The 22,509-nt window shown below is 52.5% G+C and overlaps 1 protein-coding gene across 7 annotated transcripts in view; it reads left to right on the top strand.

The window, feature by feature from the left end:
• STIMATE (STIM activating enhancer) overlaps nt 1–22,188 on the top strand; it is a 55,803-nt gene extending 33,615 nt beyond the window's left edge. Inside the window, exons 2-10 of one of the 7 annotated variants that reach the window (XR_016394734.1) lie at nt 2,472–2,520; nt 4,584–4,679; nt 8,145–8,266; nt 13,330–13,442; nt 14,483–14,560; nt 15,310–15,459; nt 17,274–18,642; nt 19,111–19,200; nt 19,783–22,188. Coding sequence is in view for 3 of the 7 variants with exons in the window: in XM_030762374.2 (XP_030618234.1) it covers nt 2,472–2,520; nt 4,584–4,679; nt 8,145–8,266; nt 13,330–13,442; nt 14,483–14,560; nt 15,310–15,459; nt 17,274–17,390 (725 nt within the window). In the remaining 4 variants the exon portion in view is untranslated. Of the gene's footprint in view, nt 1–2,471; nt 2,521–4,583; nt 4,680–8,144; nt 8,267–13,329; nt 13,443–14,482; nt 14,561–15,309; nt 15,460–16,854 lie in introns of all 7 variants that reach the window. The other 6 variants (XR_016394732.1, XR_016394731.1, XR_016394733.1 and 3 more) reach the window with 6 other exon arrangements.
• The last annotated feature ends 321 nt before the right edge of the window (nt 22,189–22,509 follow it).

Genomic DNA, 22,509 nt, shown 5'->3' with positions numbered 1-22,509 from the left:
GAGTGTGTTTTCTTCCCAGCTTTTTATTTCAAAAAATGTTAGACCTAAAAAAAAAGTCTAAATAAATTTAATGAATACACAAATGTCCTTCATCTAGGTTTATCAGTTACTGTGTTGCCACATGTATTGGTGTGCTACGGCTGCCATAACAAAGTATAGAATGGGTGTATTAAACAACGGAAATTTATTTCCTCACAGTTCTGGAGTCTGCAAGTCCCAGGTCAAGGTGTCAGCAGGTTTGGTTTCTCCTGAGGCCTCTCTCCTTGGCTTGCAGGTGTCTGTCTTCTCACTGTGTCCTCACATGGTCACCCCTCAGTCTGTGTGTGTGTCCTAATCTCCTTTTCTTATAAGGACACCAGCCATGGTGGATTAGGGCCCACCCATGGACCTTGTTTTACTTTTATTACCTCTTTTAAGACCCTGTCTGCAGGTAATCACATTCTGCGGTCCTGGGGGTAGGACCTCTTCATGTGAATTAGGGGGGTGGGAGGAGGAATACAATTTGTCGCATAACACCATATTTGCTTCTCTTTACTTATTGTATATTATATTAATATAATTATAAATATTATGTAATTACTTTGTATTTATTTATAATTATAGTGTAATTATTTATAATTACATTATAAGTTATACCATTTATAATATATTTATTATATATAATTATCATAAATAATGTATAATTTTCCCCCTAAACCACTTGAAAGTAAATTGTACCCATTCTGGTACTTTAGCATGTATCTCCTAAGAATGAGGACATTCTTCTTGGGTTATGTTTTGATGTCCTTTATTTTATGCTGATGGGGACAGACTCCCCTGAGGAGAAGAACACATGAGCAGGAGGCGCTCTGGCCCTGCCTGTGGGCTTTCCCTCCAGATGGCTTGTCCTGGCCAGCTCCCTTCCGCATCTCCTTCCTGAGCCCCCAGCCCCTCAGCCCAGAGATGCTTGCAGAACCTCTGGGCCTCCCTCAGCTCCTCCCTCAAGACTCTTCGGCCTTGTTGATGTTTTGGATCTGTCATGTGTCAACGGGATGAGACCCCTCCTCACAATTACACCTGCTTTTTGGTCTCTCTATCAAAATGTCTCTAAACACCAGACATTTCATTTCTGTGCATAGACAGTCCTTGCTTTGCAACCCAGGGGCTGCCTGTATTTATTTAGAGAAGTAGGTCTTACTGATTGGCCACCCGTTTCTCTCTCCCTGCCTTCCTCTTCCTGCATCCTCATTGCAGCTTGGGGCTCTGCCAGAAGTCTGTTCTTGCCTGCTACCATCGTGTCTGTTTCTTCCTCGGTACTTCTGTGTGGGAGAACATCACACATGTGGCACTTGCATTGTTTGTTTTAGTAGATAGAGTCGTTGTGGAAATAAGTCTGCCTAGGGCTTCAGTGGAGGACAAGACACTTAGAACATTTTTGTTTCCTTCAGTGTAAACGGTTATGTCTCAGACCCACCTGAGGTGAAGCTGTCAGCCTGGGGAGCCCTTTGCCATTCGACGTGGTCAGGCTGTTGCTGAATGAGCGTCCCGCCTCCACTGTCCTGTGCTGGGAGTGCCACTGCCTGGTGCTGGGACACAATCAGCATCCTTGCTCAGTCCTCTCCACCCCCAGAAACCCACCATCTACACAATTCAGAGCTGCTTTTCCGCCATTTCCACCGTGTCTTTGCCTCTGCTTAGGTCTCTTCCCTGGCTTTTCCTTCCCAGCAGGATTCATTCCAGACTCCTTGGCCTGGCACTCAGGACACTGCTCAACCTGTCTCCCTTGTTACCTGCTATATTAAAGCCAAATCAAATTATGCCACACACACTCTGTCACGTCATGTCCCTGTGCCTGTCAGCTCATGGTGTGTGCTCTGTCCAGAACGGCTGTTCTCTCCCCTCCCTGGTCCGTTTGCTAGCCTCGTCCCCGGTCCCCAGGACTGGGCTTGGCCACCTTCCTGACTGGTGCCTTTCCTCCAGGCAGGCAGGCGGGCTCCTGCCTTCACTCTGCCTCAGACTTACCTGTTCTCGAGCGCTCGCCACCCTTGCGGGTACGTGTCTGCCCTCCCCTACAGCTGCCTCTGCCTTTGTCTCCACAGCGCCTGGCTTGGAGCAGGCAGTCTGTGAATGTTTGGGTGGGTGGGCGGATGGATGGATTTGTCGTTGGATCCTGAACTTAGAAGTAGCTACATTCCCCTTTGCAGTTTCCTGTCCCTGTCTGAGAGACCCTTGTCACAAAGAAGAAAATACAATTTTCCACATGCTGTGAGGAGCCATTCTTCCTAAGTAGCCAGTTCGGAAGAGTCCACTGGTCGGTAGCAACAGGGCCTCTGAGACCTTCATGGCTTCTTGCACATCATCCCATGTTAAAGAGCAAGTACCCTGACTCAGTGGTTTTAAACACTGAGTGTGCCGAGAACCCCCAGCTTGTTAAATGCACTTCGCTTCCTTATCACTGTAGAAGGGTACTGAATATCTATCTTTTCTTTCAGTCAAACGCTTCAGAGAACCAAAGCATGAAAGACGTCCTTGGAGGATATGGTGCGTATTTAAATATTAACTCATTCCTAGAATGCTTTTGACTATTTGGGGGTTTTTTTGGGGGGGGCATGGAATGTGAGCAATTATACATAACATAAAGTGTTGAAATCCGTTAGTCCAGTTAATCATCAGGAGCTGTGTACAATATGAAAGCACTTCTGTTTCTCCAGATAACTGTTGAGCCCACTATAGGGCTAGTGACAGCCAGATGGTGGCGATTCTGTCATGACTCTAGTTTGAGGAGGTGGAAGATGATACAGATGTATCAGTCCGTGCTGCAGGCTTTGTTAGTTATGTCTGCCTGTTGTTGGACTATGTTAAATCTCTGGACTCTCTATGCATAAGCAAAAAAATCATCTAAATTTGGAGATAAGTCTAATGTACCATGTAGATGCCCCTCTCCCCAAAACTAGTCTTTCTTAGTCCCAGGATGACCTTGTGGCAACAGTTTTTCCTTCATAGAAATGGTGGTTAAAGCTTCAGACATAGCTTCCAAAGACAAAACTCCAAAAAAATAAATCACTTAGAAGGAGACAGCCAGCTCCTCGGGACAGCATAATGCCCTCAAGAATCCATCTTTCTTGCACCTGTCCTAACAATAGCTACTTTCCCTCCAGCAGAAACTTCCGATAAATCTCTGTGGTAAAGACCCCTTAATAAAATTATAAGCATATTCTTGATTGATCTTCAGTGCATTATTTCTCAATGTTGATAATTCGTTTTTATTTTCCACCAGTCGGTTTCTCTCAAGTCTGGGTATCTAGCTTAGGTGGGGGGCCTGGGGGAATGTGGAGTTGGGTTTTACACACAATCCCCTTTGGCAGCTCCTACTTTGCCGTGATTTTAGGAAATGATTTTCAGGCCTCAGTTGCAGGGTTGGTCTGGATAATCTCTAAGGTCTGTTCCAGCCCTGAGACCCATGCCTGTGTGCCCCCTTTATCAACCCCTGTCAGTGGCCTGGCCCAATTCTGAATGCCCAGCCTGGGAGGCCAAGAGAGGCGACCACAATCCAAAGGTTCCTCGACCGCAGACTGTGAGTGGTCCCCAGGTGTTCATGGCCGAGGAGAAACTGAGGGCCCACGTTATCTCCACAGTGCTCCTGCCACCTGTCCCAGAGACTACCAACTTTGTTTTTTCTTTTCTGAAACTCCTGTCCTCTAGTCCAAGGGCTGGCAAGCTGTAGCCCGCAGGCCCAATCTGACTGCCGTCTGTCTCCATAAATAAGGTGTCAGCGGGCTGCTAGTGACTGGCCGCTCTTACAGTGCAGCAGCAGAGGGCGTAGTTGCTGCAGAGGACGATGGCCCGCAGCCTAAAATATCTACTCTCAGACCCTTTACTGAAAAGTTTGTCTGCCCCAAACGAGCCCGTTGTTTAAGCGGCAGCAGCTGAAGGTTGTTTAGGGTTCCAGAGGCAGTGCTGGATGAGTGCAAGTCTCGTTAAGCTTGCACATCATTCAGCTTGTGTGTGAAGTCGGTTGGGAGCTCTTTAAAGTAGAGGCACCTCAGACCCCATCCAAAGCTGTGTTCAAGCATTTTGTTTTGAAGTAACAAAAACGAAAAAGTGAGGGCTTCCCTGGTGGCACAGTGGTTGAGAGTCCGCCTGCCGATGCAGGGGACACGGGTTCGTGCCCCGGTCCAGGAAGATCCCACATGCCGCGGAGCGGCTGGGCCTGTGAGCCATGGCCGCTGGGCCTGCGCGTCCGGAGCCTGTGCTCCACAACGGGAGAGGCCACAACAGTGAGAGGCCCGCGTACCGCGCAAAAAAAAAAAAAAAAGAAAAGAAAAAGTGAAAACACACATTTTAAACGTGTTTCGTGTGTTTAAATCTGTGTTATTAATCAGTGGCCTTTCAGGGATGCAGTGTTACTGTTTTGAAAGGGGGCTGAAACGCCAAGCCTGAGTTAGTCCCAACGTCCCAGGAAGAGGTGACTAGTAACTGGAAGTTTGGGGTCTCCCCAGTGGCTTTTTTCTTTTTTTTTTCATGTTTCAGACTTATCATTTTCCCCAAATTGGTTATTACCCTCCTGTCAGAGTGATAACAAGTGCTGATTCTATTTTGTACAGGTTTTTAGACACTTCCAAACAAGCCATAGGAATGCTGTTCATCCACTTTGCAAATGTATACCTAGCAGATCTCACTGAAGAGGACCCTTGTTCACTGTAAGTGGCCCATAGTTGAGTGCAAACATCACCTGCCCCTCCATGCCTTGCTTTCTGCTGCCAGTCATGTTCCCTCTAGCTTGGGGAGGGGGCAACTCCCCTTCGTCTCTGTGCTCATCTGAGAGATTGTTGTGTGCGTGCTGGGTGTTAAGGTTTTGCCCAGTGACAGTTGCCCTGTGCTCTGGCTTTCTGCTAATCAACCTAAGTTCTGTCCCTTGGCCTTCTAGTGCCCTTATGTCTCCCAGTTTCCAAGCAGCCCCTGGCAAAGCAGCATAATGCCCCGAAGGAGTGTCTGTGCTGGAGCAGTACACATAGGGGCTTCTCTGTGGTGTCAGCCATTCAGGGTCAAAGCCATTGTTGACCATTTATTGACCAACATTGACCTCTTTGACCTGAAGACCATGGGTGGTTCTGCCTTGTCAGTGCAGTCAGTGTGCCTTCCACACAGCCCCCAAAGCTGTCTGCCTAAAACCCCAGCTGGCCCATGATACCTGTCCTCCTTGCGGACAGCACCCGAACAGTGCCACTCTTAGCAGATGGAGTAGAAGAGGATGCTCCCCTTCCCTATCCTGGCTCCATCTGCTGCCTTCCTCGCTCAAACTTAGTGCCCCAGCCATGCTGGGCTGCTCCTGGTGGCCCTCAACCCCACCAGCTGTCTCCTGCTTCTCTGCCTTTGCTTGCACTGCCCTCTGCCTGGAATGCCCCCCAGCCCTGCCGTGCCTCTGAGGGAGAGTGGGGTGGAGGGCTGGTGAGTCCCTTGCCAAGAGGTTCAGTGTATATATAAGACCATTTGGACTGGAAGATTCCTTTAAGCTTCTGTTGTTTGGTGACAGTGTGTAATTTTGAGATTTAGTTCAGGTCCCGATTCAGAAGGAGGTTGTAAAGTCTTCCCTCCCCAGGGTTTTTTACCTTAAGACCTGGATAGGTTGTAATCTGTTAGGGTGTAGTCCCACAGCAGGGGGCCGGAAGGACGATCCTCCCATAGGGGAGTTGGTTAGGAAAGGGCCTTGTCCTTCTAACCCTTGAGCCCAGCGGCAAGCTTGTGTCATCCTCTGGTGGATTTTCTTGGTTGGCCAGGATATGCTGAGAGCCAGCTGCTCACCCTGGAGGCACTGGGGTGAGGAACCCTGTCTCCTGGTGCCGCCTTGGTCGCTGGTGGACTTTGACAAACTGAATCACAGCTGGGATGGAGAGGGGACTGCTGACAGATCTCGAGTGCTTAGCCAGAGGAGAAAAGGCCCAAAATGGAGTTAGGTGTGGTGAAAAGAGCCCTTGAATGGGAGGCCAATCAGCGGGAAGGCAGCTCAACTTCCTGAGCCTCTGTTTCCTCATCCAGATCCCCAGGATCACCATGAAGGTTTCATGAGATGATGAGTACATGCAACGTTGGAAGTCATAGAGGCACTTGCCAATGAAGATGTTAATAGCTCGATCAGAGGATATTGTCGTTAAAACATAGGAAAGACAGGTGAGCTCCAGCAGTCGGTTGAAGAGCTGTTGGAGGGAGACTAGGCAGGCAGAGCAGGCCTTGCCCCACAGAGTGGAGAGGTCCTGGCCTGTGGAAGAGCAAGTGCTGCAGCAGGATTCATTCCAGCCCCATCATCCGTGAATAGCCCTGTGACTTTTTACAAGTGGGGGAAGGGTTGGGCTGGACCTGGGGCATCTTGGTACTCTACAGACCTAGAAGGGAAGCCAGTCAATTCAGGGAGAGGAGAAGTGTACAAACAGAGGAGGGTGAACAACTTCCTGTGGCTGCAGGGGTGCCCCGTGCTGGGGATACTGCTCTGGGTGGCAGTTTGGCTTTTGTGACATCCGAGGGGCTATGATTCTAACAGCACATTTGTGTAGCACTTAATACGTGGCAGGCACTGTTCACGTATGTTGACTCGTTTGATCCTCATAACAGCCCTGCAATATAGATACTTGGATTATCCTCATTTACAGTTAGAGAACTGAGGCAGAGAGAGATTTATATAACTTAATTGAGTTCACACAGCTCAAGAGTGATGGAGCGGGGATTTGATCCCAGCCAGTCTGGCTCCGGGACCCACAGGATACCCTGTTGGCTGCCAGTCTCACCTGTGTTGAGTATAGAGTCTAGAGCTTTCTGTCTTTATTCCTAAGGCCTGGCACACAGTAGACTCGAATCAGTGTTTGGTGAGGGATGAATGAACTAATGCATGCATGTGTATCAGGTTCTCTTGATATTTTCAGGATGGGTCCCAGATGTCAGAACCACTTGAAACCAATGCAGTTTAAGCATCTGAGAGCAGCTTTAGCCTAGGGCCAGAGCTCAGCTGTGAACTTGGAGAAACTGCCTGGGAAGCAGTCGCTATGCCTTCTCTGGTCTGTGGTCTGAGAGTGACCCCTTGTGATCTTAAAGAGGAAGGGCAGGCAGGAAGAAAAGGCCGTCCCCTCCCTCTGGTCTTCTCACCACTCCAGGGCACTGGCAGCCTCCCCCTTCCCCCCTCAGCACATGCTCCCTCAGGTTTCAGAGTGCTGTGCATGTCACTGAGGCCGCTGAGGCCGGGCCTTGGGCCTGGGGCCATGGGCCTGCATAAAATGTCTCAAGCCTGAGCAGCTCAGCAGTGCCACAGTTGGTCTGTGGTATCCAGAGCTTCCCTAGGGGGGTTTCCTAGCCATGTGGCATCTAGAGGGCTAGCACCTGACCCGGTGACTGCTTGTCTCCTGCTTTGTCTGGAGAGCTGCAGCCTGTGTTCAGGGCCCTCGAGGGAAGGCCAGTGAGCCAGGGGCCTTTCCTTGGTGAGGGAAGGCCAGTGAGCCAGGGGCCTTTCCTTGGTGAGGGAAGGAGTGTGTGTCGGACAGATGAAAACAGACCCCACAAGAACGAGAGGTCAGGGTGGGCATGCTCTTCTGACCCTCCTCTCCTTCCTCCATCATCTTGCCTTTTCCATGGGGGGTTAAGCTCTCTCTTTAGAAATATTTACTTGTGCTTGCTTCCATGGCAGGCTCTGAAGCACAGGGATGAGCAGGGGCCACGTGGCCCTGCCCTCTTCGGTCTAGCAAACCCCGGGGGCCATTTCCTGAACTGCTCTGCTGCAGCAGCACTGTCTCGGGGCCTTGGGAGGGCTGGGCCTCCAGGGAGTGAACAGTTATGGCACAAATTATTTTTATCGATTAAGTTCTGTTTTGCTACCGGCCTCCTTGGCTGCTTCCAGGCACTCTGTCCCAGTCTTCGTTTGGCAGGAACACTTGAGGGCTTTTGAGTTTCTTGGTCGCTCCTCCATCCACTTTGAGCAGTGCACTGTTCCGGGGCGTGAGGCCTTCCTGGGCTCCCGGAGGTGAGCCCTGCAGCCTCTTGCACAGGCGCACCGGAGGCTCCAACCTCCCAGAACAGGACCAAACAGTGCTGGGTCCCCAGCCTTGACCTTGGTCCTGGAAGCACGTGGGCCCAGCTCCCTGGGTGGTGTTTCCTGATGGTGCCACTGTGCCCTCTCCTCACAGGTACCTCATCAACTTCCTCCTGGACGCCACCGTGGGCATGCTGCTCATCTACATGGGCGTGCGCGCCGTCAGCGTCTTGGTGGAGTGGCAGCAGTGGGAGTCCCTGCGTTTTGGCGAATATGGTAACGTACCACGGACGCTAGACAGGGCTGTGGAGGGGGCTTCCTGGAGGGGGCTCTGCTCCTTGCCCCGTACGGCCCTCCAGGCCAGTGGGTTCGGAGAAGGTCCAAGAGCTGGTGGCTGTGTCCTCTGTGTGGTGGAGAGGCTTGTTCTGGAGCCTGAGCTCCAACCTCCTGCCACATGCCCGAGGCAGGTGGGTGCCTGCTTCGCTGCCTAGGCTCCTAGGAGACAGGAGACACCCTAGAGGCAGGGAGGGGCACAGCCCTCACCTGCAGGGCTGTAAGGCCACCTCGCTCTGCCACAGTTCCCACCAGGCTCATACCACCTGCCCACCTCACTAGAGAGATGGGAGGCGGCTCTCAGTTTGGGAGTTGCCCCTCTTTTTGCTGCATGTCTGTGCTTGTCCTGTCACTGAGCCATTCCACTACTGGGGCTCACAAGGTCAGGACTGGAGTGTCCATCCCCCCACCCTGGGGCCAAGTCACCTTGCTGACCGTGGGCTGCCCCCCCCCCCAGCATCTGGCATGTACGGTCACCAGGGACACCAGGTGAATCCTCAACTCACAGAGACACAGCTTGAAACAGGTGACCTGGGGATGCTGGCCCAGCTTTGACCCACTCCATCTTGTCATACCCCATGGGATACAGCCTGGGTAGGAAGCTGCCTTCATGCTGGCTCCGGGCACAAATGCAGTGCCTTTTACTTGGTACCCCCAGAGAAACAGCTCGATGTGCCCTCAACGGGTCTGCTGGTGAGAGGGGCTTCTTTTGGCCTTGCCCCGCTCTGGGGATTTAGCTGTCTCCCACCTTCACAACAGGCCTTGCTGTCTGGAGCCAGGAGCTCCCGTTCATGGGAACAGCATCAGTGGAGCCTTTGCCATGAGAGGGGCACGTGGGACAAGAAGGAGGGATTCTGTGATGGAATGACCGTGGGATTCTGGATCCCACTCTCCTTTCCTGGTCACACCTCCCAAAGAGCTCATGGCTCTGGGCCCAATGGCCGCTCACTCCTACATGGCTGAAGACTCACAAGGGACTGACATTTAAAAGGGGAGCCAGTTCGTGGAGCTGGCTGTGAGTGCCTTGGGTATTTCTAGAAATCTTAAGTAATTGTTTGTCTCCATTGACGGGAGATGAGCTCAGGGAAGGGCTTTTCTTAGCCTTGTTACTTGATGCCTGATGAGTCACTGACTTAAGATAGTGTCCAACACACAGCGTGCGCCCCTGTGTCTCCAGGGAAGGCTGCAGAGAAGCTCCAAGTCACTGACTCCTCAACTTGGAGGATGGAAATGGACCACAGCGCACATGGACCAAAGCAACATCATCCTCATTTATAGGATAGGCATCCACAGGGGTTGAGTGACACAGGAAGCTCACCCAGACAGTGCACAGCTTGGAGGGCCTCTTGGCTACTACACTGAGATATGCAATCCTTCCACCATCTCCAAGAGCAGTGCTCATAGCTTCTTCTTTGCTGTTAAGATCCCTTCCGGAAGGCAGGGCTCTTGACTCAACTGTAGCTGAGCGGTGCTACGAGAGAGCCACTCATAGCCAGTCATGCCGCTCAGTGACCTGGGAGTGGAGGCCAAGTCTGGTCCTGGTACGCTGGACATTATGGTACCACCTATTCCCAGTGTGTTTTGTTTGCATCCTTAAGAGAGATTGAAAGAAAGAAGGCAGTGGTTGTTTAAACTTCTTGTTTCCATGCCACCCTCCTCCACCCACTTAGCCTGCCTCAGCCCCTGCCCTTGTGTCATCCCACCCCTGCCTTTGGGAACCAGAGTCTTCAAGCCAGGGTGTTTCCACGTGAAGCTGCCGTTTATCGAGGACCGTCTGGGTCCTCCCTCCCCAGGCTGAGGAAGGATGGTGGATGTCAGTTACCTAGTTTCTATTTCTGTCAATTTCTATTATTTTTTCTTGTGGCTAAAACAAATTACCACAAAACTAGTGGCTTAAAACAACACAAATTTATTATCTTACTGTCTGTAGTTCAGAAGTCCTACGTGGGTCTCATGGACTAAAACCAGGGTGTCAGCAGGACTGGTTCCTTCTGGTGTCTCTAAGGGGAGAATCGGTTTCCTTGCCTTTTCCACATTCTGGAGGCTACCTACATTCCTTGGCTCATGGCCCCTTCCTCCATTTTCAGGGCCAGCAGATGCAGGTTGACTTCCTCTCATATCATATCGCTCTGACCTTCCCCCACCTCCTTCCACTCTAAAGTGCCCTTGTGATTACATTGGGCCCACCTGGATAGGCCAGGATGCTCTCTCTTAGTCAGCTGATCAGCAGCCTTAATCCACTTGCAGCCTTGAGTCTCTGCCACAGTAGCTCCATAGTCACGGGTTCTGGGGATTAGGTTGTGGACATTATTCTACCTATTGCACCTGTTAACCGGCCCATCCACTTGAGGCAGTAGTTCCAGGTAGGCCACAGAGCTCTCTTCTCAGGTGAGAGAAGAAAAGGGGCTTGTTTTCTAGGTGTTTCCATGGTCCCTAGAAGAGAAGGTGAACTTGCTAACAAGAACATGGGCCGTGGGAAATAGACCACACAGCCCTGAGGAGCGAGACAGGGTCCAGGGAGTACGTGGTGTCTGCAGTCTTAAGACGAGGCTGCTCTTCCTTAGGCAGAAGCCCTGAAAACGAGGTCTCTGTCCTTTGGGCACCAGTGGTGTGTGGGCTTTGCTGCCCGCCGCTGTCCCTGTGCTCCCTCCAGAGGCCTCTCTACAGACGTGTTCCGTCCTTTTGGTCCCATCCATCCCTGTGATTTATCCTGAGGAAATAATCCAACAAAAACAAACGCCCACGTACCTCAGTGTGTCCAGTGTGGTAAAAAGCAGAGCACGCGAGAATGCCTGGCTTGTCTGTCCTTAAAAGACGAGGCTGTGGACAGACTCTCAAATGAAACAAACCAGAAAAACCAGCTCATGTGCGCTCACTCCAGCTGTGGCTACGAGGGCTGGATGCTTGGAGGAAACGGTGTGTGAGAGTGGGGTCACATGTGACTTTTTACTCTTTTTTCCACCATGTATTTATTTATATTTGTTTATTTATTTATTTATTTGTTTTTGGCTGCCTTGGGTCTTCGTTGCTGTGCATGGGCTTTCTCTAGTTGCGGCGAGTGGGGGCTACTCTTCGTTGTGGTGCACGGGCTTCTCGTTGTGGAGGCTTCTCTTGTTGCGGAGCATGGGTTCTAGGCACGTGGGCTTCAGTAGTTGTGGCTCACAGGCTCAGTAGTTGTGGTGCACGGGCTTAGTTGCTCCGTGGCTTGTGGGATCTTCCTGGACCAGGGCTCGAATCCATGTCCCCTGCGTTGGCAGGCAGATTCTTAACCACTGCGCCACCTGGGAAGTCCTCACCGTGTTTTTAGACTTTCTTACTCAAGCATCTACATGAAAAACAGAGGTAGCTGCCTCTTAAGTTGTGGCTCTGAAACTCAGAGCAGTGGAATTCAGGGGGCAGTGTGAGGCCCCCTGAGAAGGAAAAGCATCTTCTTTTTCTGTCGGCCACTTAAAACTTGGAGCAAATGAAGTGAGCATGCTCTGAGCAAGTATACTTTCTTTTGATATTAAATGTTAACTCGTTGTGTTGACTTTTAAACACACTAGTCCCAATTCAGACTAGATTGGGATTCAGTCCCAATCCTACCAAGTGCTTCTGTCTGACCCCCGTTTCACCTAACAGTTTTTAACAAGTATTTTCAGCTGCTGTTCTTGAGGACTTTCCTCAATAACATCAGGTAGTTTACCGAAAGGATTACAAAACTCCATTAAAAATCTACTTAGGAGAGATTGCACTTCTGAAATGGCTTTTTGGCTCAAATGTGAAAGTAAATAGGACACCGCAGAAGAGGCAGTGACGTCTTTCTGCATGTTTTCTGTGCACTTCTCCAGAGGTTTTCCAGAAAAGGGAACGGCCTGGGGTTGTGTCCATTACGGCTGCTGGAAGGTGTCCACTGGGTTTCCACCACATACAGCCGGCAAGGCTGCGGGCCTCCGGCACCCATGCTGGACAGGGATTGCTGCAGAAACTGCAGAATCGAATGAGAAGCTGGATGTTCCTCTGGAGGCCAGATTCTCCTCACAGCCTGGATTGGGGCCTTTGTCTCCCCTGCAGCGTTACTCTCTAGCCCTCTCCGGGCCAACGTGGTCACACAGCTCCGGGAGGGCTTCCAGAGTGGCCCCTGGCGGCGTCCCCCCCCCCCCACTCTCCCCTGGGTCTCTCGCTCTGGAGGCGTTTGTGGTTCCCAGGGACTCACCCATCCCTTGGGTTCTGCCTGTCACTGAGGTTGTAGGATGTTCCCTGGAGGGGTCCTCCACCCTTCATCAAGTCCCTTTTGAAACTTTCTGGAGGCACTGAGTGTCCCCCAGTACGGACTGTTGGATTCCTGTGATTCCTGTGCTGTTTCTCAAGCACAGTGACCAATGGGATCACAGACGGACCTTTGTCACAGCACCTCCTCACCTTGGAGGCTCCTCTCTTTTCTTCCATGTCCCCAGCCCAAGGTGTTTTGGGGTGCCCCCCTAGACAGAATCTGAATTTCCCCAGAGTCAGGTTTCTGCTTTCAGGGCTGAGGGCAGCAGGAATGGCCGGGAGAGTGGGCCAGGGGTAGGAGGCAAACAGAGAGGTCATTTGCTGCCTTCATGATTCAAACCCTCAGCCCGCTCATGGACGGGGGAAAGGATGGGTAGCACTACAGCCACTGGAAAAATCAACAACGGATAATAATAGCAGTCTTGCTTAACACAGCCTCTGCTGCCAGTGGACAAAAAGAGCCAGCTTTTCTGAGCTCCAGCAATGGGCACTTACTAACTTTAGTGCTTTGTAATTATATCTTGGGCTGTCTTGGAAGAAAGGCCACTTTGGTATCTCCAAATTAGGAATTCTCTGATTTTGTTTAAAACACCCACATTTGTTTGTTCGGCCGAGCTGGTTCTTGGTGCTCTGGAGGGCTCATTCAGGAGCTCTGGGGTGGGGTGGGGTGTGAGGGCTCACAGGAGCTGTGGGCAGTGGGGGGGGCGGGGCATTGGTGTCTGCGCCCCGCGTGACCAAGCCCGCTCTCCCTGCAGGAGACCCTCTGCAGTGCGGAGCCTGGGTTGGACAGTGTGCCCTTTACATCGTGATCATGATTTTTGAAAAATCTGTCGTCTTCATTGTCCTCCTCATACTTCAGTGGAAGAAGGTTTGGCTCCTGTTCCCTTCTTTACCAGCTCCTCGAGACGCTAAGCAGGACAGTACTCCCCGACCCCAGCCCTATTGGGAAACCAAATTGGTGGTGGTGGTTGTTTTTTTTAACTCCATGAATACACCTGGATTGGTTCTGATGGGGCAGCTCCTGGCTACCTATCAAGAGCAGTAACTTGTCAGTTTTTTACGTAGCATCCTTCCACTTCGGCCATACACGTCTGCTCTAGATTAAGCCTTGGAATATATAAAGCCCATGAAAATACAGTCCCCACCCTGGGCTTGCTTACGGTGGTCGGTTAACTGTAAGTGTTGTCAGCGGGTGTTCTCTACGTTTGCAGGTGCTTCCTCATACACCTTTCTTGGCCAGTGGTTTAACCGAGCCTTTTGGTGCCACAGGCAGTGTGGCTGGTCACAGGTTCCCATGATTCCTAACCCTGCCCTCTGGCCCCAGGGCTATGCAGTTAAGCTTCCACTGCCCACAGGAAACCAGCCAAAGAGACTCTGGGGACAAGTAACTCAGATCTTGGCCTGCTTTGGTTTTATTTGTGGCTGACATTTATTTTTTTAAGAAAATAAACCAAGGCTTTTGGGAGCTGTTGCCCTTGAGGAGGTGGTTGGGGTGCAGGGTTTCTGCTAGAAAGTGGTCGGCACCTCATTGCTAGTAGCTGTGATGAGCGCCCACCAACCTCCTCCTCTCCTCACACTCTCCAACCCCACCCCGTGCCTGCTTCGTAAAGTGCTTCCCGCCCCACCCCTGTCCCCCATCCCCGCATTGCTTCGCTTCTCAAGCACTAACCGCTCCCAGTGGTCTCCAAGGGCGTCAGTCCCTTGTTAGCTGTCAGGTCTGGGGGCTGTGCGGCCCTGGGTGTGAGGTGCTGTTCTCATCAGGGCTCTGGGGGGAGTGTCTAAGCTAAGCCCCCTCGCAAGGCCTCGTGGGTGATTTCCAGTGCCGCATCAACCCTCCACTCCCCCACCCCTGCCCCAAACTTTCTCTGGGGTCTCCTCCACCCTCACTGAGTCTGCTTCTCTTTACAGGTGGCCCTGTTGAATCCCATTGAAAACCCAGACCTGAAGCTGGCCATCGTCATGCTGATCGTCCCCTTCTTTGTCAATGTCAGTGCCTTGTTGCATTTTTTACCCTGTTTGCCCCCTGCCTTCCCGCGTCTGTCAGAATTCTGAGTCTGACGGAGAAAACACCTTATAGCCCTCGGGTCCCTCCATGCAAGCATTTGCCACCTCCTATCCCCACCCCGGACCTGGAAATAGCAGGATTGCTTCCTCAACATGCACATCCCTGCTCCAGGGCCTCTGTGCAAAATGAAGGGTTCTGGGATCTTTGTCTTGCCCTCCCTGCTCTGTGTGTAACAGCAGCTTCTAGATTAAGATTAAGATCGTCAGGAATTCACCCCCGTCGTTTATTCCTGACCGCAGGGCTCCAAGAGGAACTCATGAGCACTCTGGCTAGAAATTAAGAAATAAGAAAAGAAAACGGTAAAGGAACCTGGGGATGACAGATGTGGCAGGTGTGCCGGCCAACTGCTCGGCCCAGGGGAGGAGCCCCCACTAGGAGTCCGGAGACCTTGGTTCAGGCCCCACTCTGCCAACTGCTGCGGCACCCGGAGCAGGCTGTCCCCATCAGTCACCACCACAGAGCCCCTTAGGGTGAAACAGAAGAAGGGACATAGAGATTGGGAATCTCTTCGTAGATTGCTGAGAGAGAGAGCAGGGGGCCTGGATGTTTTCCTTTCCCTGGTTCTCGATGCTGTGATCTGGAGCAGGGATGAGAAGGATGGGTGTGGGGCTGCTCAGCTTGGTTTCACAAATGGCTTATCCCGGAGTAACCTGCACTTTCCTTCCCCCAGGCTCTGATGTTTTGGGTAGTGGACAATTTCCTCATGAGAAAGGGAAGGACGAAAGCTAAACTAGAAGAAAGGGGAGCCAACCAGGACTCGAGGAACGGCAGCAAGGTCCGCTACCGAAGGGCCGCGTCCCATGAGGAGTCGGAGTCTGAGGTAGGGCCGAGCCCTCGTGCCGCTGACCCAGGAGGGGTCTGGTCTCATGTTTGCATCTGTCCTTCTCTTGAGTGCTGAGTCACAGCGCCAGCCAGCGGGAGGGAGAGGAGGCTGACAGCTCCCATCCAGCCTGGACCCACTCCTGCTGTCCCGTGGGCCTTCCTAGGGCTGGGAGCTGGAGCATCTGTTGGGGGTGGCTTGCCTCCAGTAGCCCCTCTGTCAGTGGAGAAAGACAGGAAAGGGAGGAGCTGCCTTGTTCCAGGGAAGCTGTCAAGGATGTGTGGGCCTGGTCATCGACCTTTAAGCATCAAGGCGTTTGAATCCCTGCCTGTCCAAAGAGCAAGGGAAGTGTTGGCTAAGCCACCAAGAAACTTCTGTAGGAGTAGCCAGACCTCCCAGGGAGAACCTTACCTCCCCGTATTTTCAAGTTTCCTGAGTTCAAATATTTGGACTTCAGGGAGATTGGTGGTCATAAATAGGAGCCTGGAGGCGAGGTTGTGTGTCCTAGGCAGCCCACAGCACCCACTTTGCACCTGCACTGCGCTGTGGGATGGGGGCTACAGAAATGGCTGAGGCCTTCAGACTTTTGGACAAGGAAGATGACAGCCTGCACAGCCCATCGTAGCACTCTGCGATAAGTTCTGAGATTGAGGCGTTGACAAAGCCCTGTGAGGACTTGGAACAGTTGGTTTAGCTCTTGGGGGCGTCCTGGAGGGAGCTTTGAAAGCTGACTAGATGGAGGACAGAGGGGAAGCCCGTCTCTTCTCTAGGTGTCCCTAGAATCTGGCACGAGGCCTGTCGGGTTGTAACAGCGCAGTGAACATTAGATGAATGACAAACAGTGTTTCAGGCAGAAGCAGCTGCTCCTGAGCAGTTGTGGTCATGTGGTTTGGCATTTGGGTACTAATGTGAAATTCACTGTGGCCAGAGTAGCATATATTCCGGAGGGCAGGACGGAATGACAAGAAGTAGGTACAGGCAGAGCTAGCTGGGCAAGGTGCTTTGTGATCCAGGGTGAGGAATGGGAATGTGCTTGTGCAGCAGGTAGGGAGCCAGAGTGTTTGATCAGGGGACCAAGACTGGAGGCAGGAAGCCCTACAGGGAGGGGTGGTGAGACCGCCCTGCCGGGGAGGAGAATGAGCTCCCCTTGCATAGGTGCGCTTCGGGCCTCTCCATCCTGACCTGTGCTGTGCCAGTCCTTCCCTGGTGCTCTGAGGTCTGTGGAGCCAGGCAGGTGGGCAGTGAACGAGTGTCTGCCCTGGATGCCCTAGCTGCGTGGCTGCATCGTTCTGGGGGCTCAGAAGAGCGGAGGGCTTCTGTTTGTCTTCAGAAGTTTACCAGGTTGGCTCAGAGCAGACACTCTGAAATCTCCCTGCTTTATGTTGTGCCCCACAGGTGTTTTCCTTTCAGAACGGGGCTTTTCAGTCTGCTTTTGCTGTATTTGAACCAATTTCAAGGACCTAGGACTCCGTGTGTGAAGACTGGGCTTTTTTGCCAGGATGACCGTAGGCTAAGTTTGCTCTGACGTGGGTTCGGTCACAGCCGGAGGTTGGATGGAGAAGCGGGAGCAGAGGGGAGGCGTATCGACTCAGCACTGGTATCAGTAGCCCATGGATGCACGTGGTGTAAAAAAAAGTCTGGGGTGGGCCAGCTTGTCTCACTCTGTAAAGAGGGCCTCCCCATCACCGTCTCCTAAAGAAACCCGACACTTGAGGCCTCCTAGACAGGCTGGCATTCTGTGCTGGGGTCCAGGGTGGGTAGGTGAAGAGGGCACTGCAGGCAGTGACTCAGGGCCACGCCTCTCCACCACTCAGATCCTGATCTCGGCCGATGACGAGATGGAGGAGTCCGATGTGGAGGAGGACCTCCGGAGACTGACCCCCCTGAAGTCCGCGAAGAAAAAGAAGCACCGCTTCGGGCTGCCTGTATGACGCATCCTCAAGCTGGGGTCGGGTCGGGGCCCGGCCAGCCGCCAGTTGGCCAAGGGTCACTCCGCTGCGTCTTCCCTCCCCTCCTCTCTCTGCCCCTCTTCTACCTCCACTCCTCCCACGGTCTCTGCCCACTCCTAGACTACTGTGACCCGAGGGAGGGAGGCTGCTGGCCCGGCGTGGCAGCTGGAGGTCCCCACTCAGTTGCACTACAAACACTGACCAAATATGCAAGCGAGGCGTTTTGTTTGTGTGTTGTCGTCCCAAGCGGTGTTGTGAGGGACCCAGAAGCCCTGTCCTGCGTCTGGCCAGGTGGCCTAGAAAATGAGAACTCACGTGCACACAGACCGTGGGTGGAGCCTTTCGCCAAGGCTCGGGGGAATGTGAAGACGTAACACGTTTGGGGGCTAAAAGTTACACATTGACCAGGTTGGAACCGCAACGCTTTCTTACTCGAAATGGCTTTTGTAACTATTGATTTCTATAGCTGGTTTTATGAGCTGTCACAGTGTTAATGTTTTTTGAGTATATGTTTATTTCCTATGGGACTCATGGGCAAAACATAGATTTTTAAGTCTTCCGTATACTGTTAACTTTTATATTTTTAAGTTATATTTTCATACTATTGTATTTAAAAACTCTTTTTAATCCCCAAAGAAATGGGTTTGTTTGCCTTTCGTGGGTTGTGAACTGGTGGGTGGAAAAAGTCGGGAATTTTTTATTTGGAATATTGTTAGGTAATCTACGATCAGATGAGGTAAATGATTCCGGTAGGAAGGGAGGTGGGCCCTCATCTGAAATCAGCAAACCCGGTGGTTCTGCAAAGGTCAGGCCTGAGCAGGAGGTGGCCAGTCCAAATGTGGATCCAGGGCCCTGTGAGGGTGGAATAGGAAGGGCTCTGCCCAGGGCCCACCAGCTCCTTGGCACTTCTGCCAGCAGGTTAGAGGTCTTACTGAAACATGCTGGAAAAAGGAGCGTAAGAGGATTTTGTGTCCAGAGAAATTGAGACTCCGAGGCCACTCCTGTTTGTTCCCTGCCTCTCTTCAGAGCCTCCAGATCTGAAGTTTAAAACAAAGTCTTGGCCTCCCCGCCTCCCATGGTGCAGCCTTCAGAACCAGGCTCTGGACCCAGCTCTGGGAACTTCCTCTCAGGCTACGCCTTGCCTGTCAGCTTAGTGTTGTCGACTCGTCTTCTAGAGAACGCCTGTCTGGCCAAGTGATCCTGTTTTTCACATCCTCCAGAGCAGCGGGTGGAGGTGAGCGAGCTTGCTCTCTGTGTCCACAGGCAGGACGAGGTGTTTCAAAGCTTGTAGCCCCCACTCCGCAGCATGGGCATAGGCCCCGTGTCTTTGGAAGTCTGCTGCCCAGCAGTGGAATGGGCAGACCCAGGCACTTGCCCTGCTGTGGGAGCAGCAGCCCAGTGTTTTGTCCCAGCCCAGAGGCAGTAATGGAAGTTTAGGAATAGAGAACCGCGTGGCTAAGGTGCGAGCTGGAAGTGAGATCAGTGCAGGGAGGCCACACCACCCAGAACCTTCTTTTTAGGTTCCTGCCTAAAAACCTACATAAAAACGTGTCACTCAAACAGATTGTGTCTGAATTGTGGCATGTGAGCCACGCTGTTAAACCAGGCATCCTGGGCCTGTCCTCTGCCTCCCACGGTCTCACCTGTGTGGGTCATGGAGGGACAAGCCTTGCGGAGGCCTTCTCAGCCTGTCGTCCTGTAGGAGTCCAGAGGGCCAGAGGAGCTGGGACCTGAATTGCAGTGGGCGGCGACTCTGTTACGCTGGGCACCTGCAGCTGGAGAGGAGAGCAGGGTGAGATCGGAGCCCATCTCCACTCTCCCTTAGCTTTGCTCTCATTTTATGCTCCTCCCCCCTCCTACCCTCCGCTGTGTTAGTGGGGGGCTCCCCACTGGGAAGACCAGGACTGACATCGGTCCTGGTAGGTGGCAGGCATCGCTGACTTGCCTTACTCTGTCCTCCTGTTTTGTCTTGGTTTGAATAACCTTTGGCCACAGCTGTTTTCTGCACCTCCCTGAGCCCAGAATCTGAGCTTCACTTTCAGTCTTGAGCTCCTCATGTTTCCAAACCAGGGACGAGGGTGGGGAAGCCACAGGTGTGAAGGATGGAAACTGGGTTATACAGACCCCAGATGATCTGCTCATCTCAAGGCTCATCCCAGCGCCTGCTGGGCAGTGGGTTTGGGGGACAAAGAGGTAGCGAGCGAGCAGTGGTTTCTCCCTGTATCCTGGTTTTGAAAGGGCTTTAGTCTCTGAGCGTCAGTTGTATAGCTGGCTAACTAGGACATGGACGTCTAACAGGGAGTCTGATCGTACAGGGCCTTGTCAGCGTGCGGGCCTAAACGGTGTGGCCTGATGTGTTTGGCCTTATCCCTAGGATAAGCTTCCTCACCACCTGCTCCAAGGTGCCTTATGAGGTGCAGCTCTTCACCTGCCACATGGCAAGCATCATTGTGCTTGAGAAACCACGGAACACCAACTGTGTATTGTGTGCCATCCGTCTGATTTGTCCAAATCTGGACCTCAGCCAAGCCACCCATAATGGAAACTTGTAAGTCAAGGCCATGAACAAGTTTCTTGTAACTGATAGAAATAACCCGATGAGATAGAACTGTCATATCCGAATGGAAGAGATCGTTCTTGCCCATTTTTCCTTTCACTGACAGTGGGTTGTTGACAATGGCAAGGAGGGGTGTTGGTGAGATCCCAGGCAGTGGCTTCTTGGTCTTCTCAGCCCAAAGACCTGCCACGTGAAGGCCTGTCAATTAGCCTTCGGGCACACTGGTAGCCTCCTGCCTCAAGCTTTAACCTGTGCCTCTTCCTGACAACAAGGAGTCATGGGTTAGGTTGACCTGTCATGCCTTTAAAGGGGAAATATATAAAGGCTCAAATTCAGGTTATTTCTTCCCCTCTTCAGTGTGGGCCTGGAGGCTGTAGCCCAGAGTCCCCATCTGAAGGCTGCCCCAGGAGCCTGGAAGGAGCAGCAGCTGTCAGCAGCTCTCTCTGCCCTCCAGACTGCAATTCACTGGCCTTTTTGCAGCCAAGCAAATGCAGACGGCTCTGGGAACTTGCCGTCAGCCAGAGCAGCCACCTTGTAGGGGGCAGGGCTGGCCTTTAGAAGTTTCACACATTTCCAACTAGGAGTGGAGAGCTCTGTGTTTTACCCTGTGAAACATTGGCAGCTCTGAAGGGCTTTGCTCTTGGGGAGGGACCTTGAGCTCCTGAGTGGGTGGGTGGGTTGGTTTGATTTGATTTCTCTTTTCATGAAGTTTATTAGAAGTCAGACCTACGTAAGCAAACCATGACCGACTTCCACTGCCCTCCCAGCGCGGGTGGTCAAATCTGTGGTGTTACGATTCACAGAAACACATTTTTTGAAATGAAAGGGAAGACGATGTACTTAACATTGTAAAGTGGTTTACAATAAAGTTTGACATCTTATTACAGTTTTTTAAAAAAAGAAACCATCACTTTTGTGGTTGTTGGTTGTGTGTTCTGTGAAGTTGAAACAGCTTAGTGGGGGTCAAGAAAATGTCCCCAGTGAGTTAGAAGGTTCTCCCCAGAAAATAGAGTGAGAATGAATCTGACATCTCCTTATGGCAGATGTGGAAGCCAAAACCTGCCAAGGGGAAAAAAACCAAACATACTCTTGCCATTTCCACTTCCCTGTTTATGCGAGTAAAAGCTACTCTGCCTGCCCCCTGCCCCCCGAGGAGCGAAGGGCGCCGGGGAGATGGAGTGTGAGGGGTGAACATCCCACATCCTTGTTCCTGAGGCCACGGGGCTGGAAGGCAGGTGCCCCCCCTGGGCAGAGCTGGCTGTGGGGGCCAAGCTGAAGCGCTGGGAGCCAGCAGCAGTGCCCTCACAGGCCAGGCCTGCCCTCAGTGCCTCTTGGCCCCTGCTTGGAGCCCTGGGTCTGTGCCCGTCCAGAGGCATTCCTCATGTCAGCACTCGTCTCAGATGGAGCCTGGCAGGGCTCGCATTGGCCTCCTGGGGCCAGGACCAGGCAGGGGGTATCGGGGTGGGTTGAGGTCTGACAGCAGCAGAGCGGTGTTCCAGACAGCCAGACATCAGTGCCTGGCTGGGTTTTGTCTGCCCGGAGCCTTCAAGGATAAAAATACTCTCCATAACAAACTGACAAGGAGCTTGGGCATGTCTCATCCAATGGGGCAGACCCTGACCTCCTACCCACATCCACTCCTACCCTCACCTCAGGCCTGGAGTCCTTCCCTGTGCCCCGGGGGTCTTCCCTTCAAGGATGGGGTGTTAGGAACTAGCAGAGGAGAGCTAAGTGACCTTCAAGGAGCCTGTGCCTCTGTCCATGCCTTGAGTGGGCTTCACTCTTGCCCACCCTCTCACAACCTAAATGTCCTTGGGCCAGGTGCCCTTCGGTGACCTCGTCTCAGTCAGAGGCTCTGTGCTGTTTCCTGCCTTCTGCTCACCGGTACCCTTACCACAAAGCATGGTTTCCTCCCAGCCCTTCCTGGGTGCTTTGCTCCCTCCTTCATCCTGTTGCTAAACTTGCACTGGGAGCTGGACAGAGGGCAGGGGCATCAGCAAAAATGCAGATGGAGCAGCTCCCAGGCTTCCCTTGGCAGCAGCTTCTGTACCTGTGAGCCAGGGGTAGCCCCCATGATCTGAGTCCACTGTGAGAGCCCAGCGAGCTGGGTGTGAGCACATGCTCCCCAGCGGCAGATGCAGGAAGCCGTCCGCCCTGCTGCCATGTGGGTTTGGGAAGTCTCTTTCCTCTGGAATCCAGAGAAGGGGTAGGAGAGAGAGAAAAACAAGCTCAGAGCTGTCCACCCTGGCTCAGGGCCCTCTCTTTCCTCCGGGACACCCCCCACGCTGGGATGGACTATCGCAGATGGACAGCTCGGAGTGCCACACACACGTTACAGGACCTACGTTCGTAAACGCAAGTCTCTGCCAGGCCCAGCACCTCCCACCTGCCAGAGAGCAGCTGTCCTCAAGGGTACGGGGTCTCCCCAGCTGTCTGCTTTCACCAGGACTGCAGCCCCCCAGGCAGCAGTGCTCAGCGAGCCCCCATCATCTCCAAGAATAAACTCTGAAGCCAGCGGCTGTGTGGATCTGAATCATCAGGGAG

This window comes from Delphinapterus leucas, chromosome 10, assembly GCF_059928025.1.
Source record: "Delphinapterus leucas isolate spDelLeu-1000000601 "Yukka" chromosome 10, BTC_Dleu_Yukka2, whole genome shotgun sequence".
Taxonomy (NCBI): Eukaryota; Metazoa; Chordata; class Mammalia; order Artiodactyla; family Monodontidae; genus Delphinapterus; species Delphinapterus leucas.
Note: the sequence above shows the minus strand (reverse complement) of the source record. Positions and strands in the feature narration are given on the sequence as shown.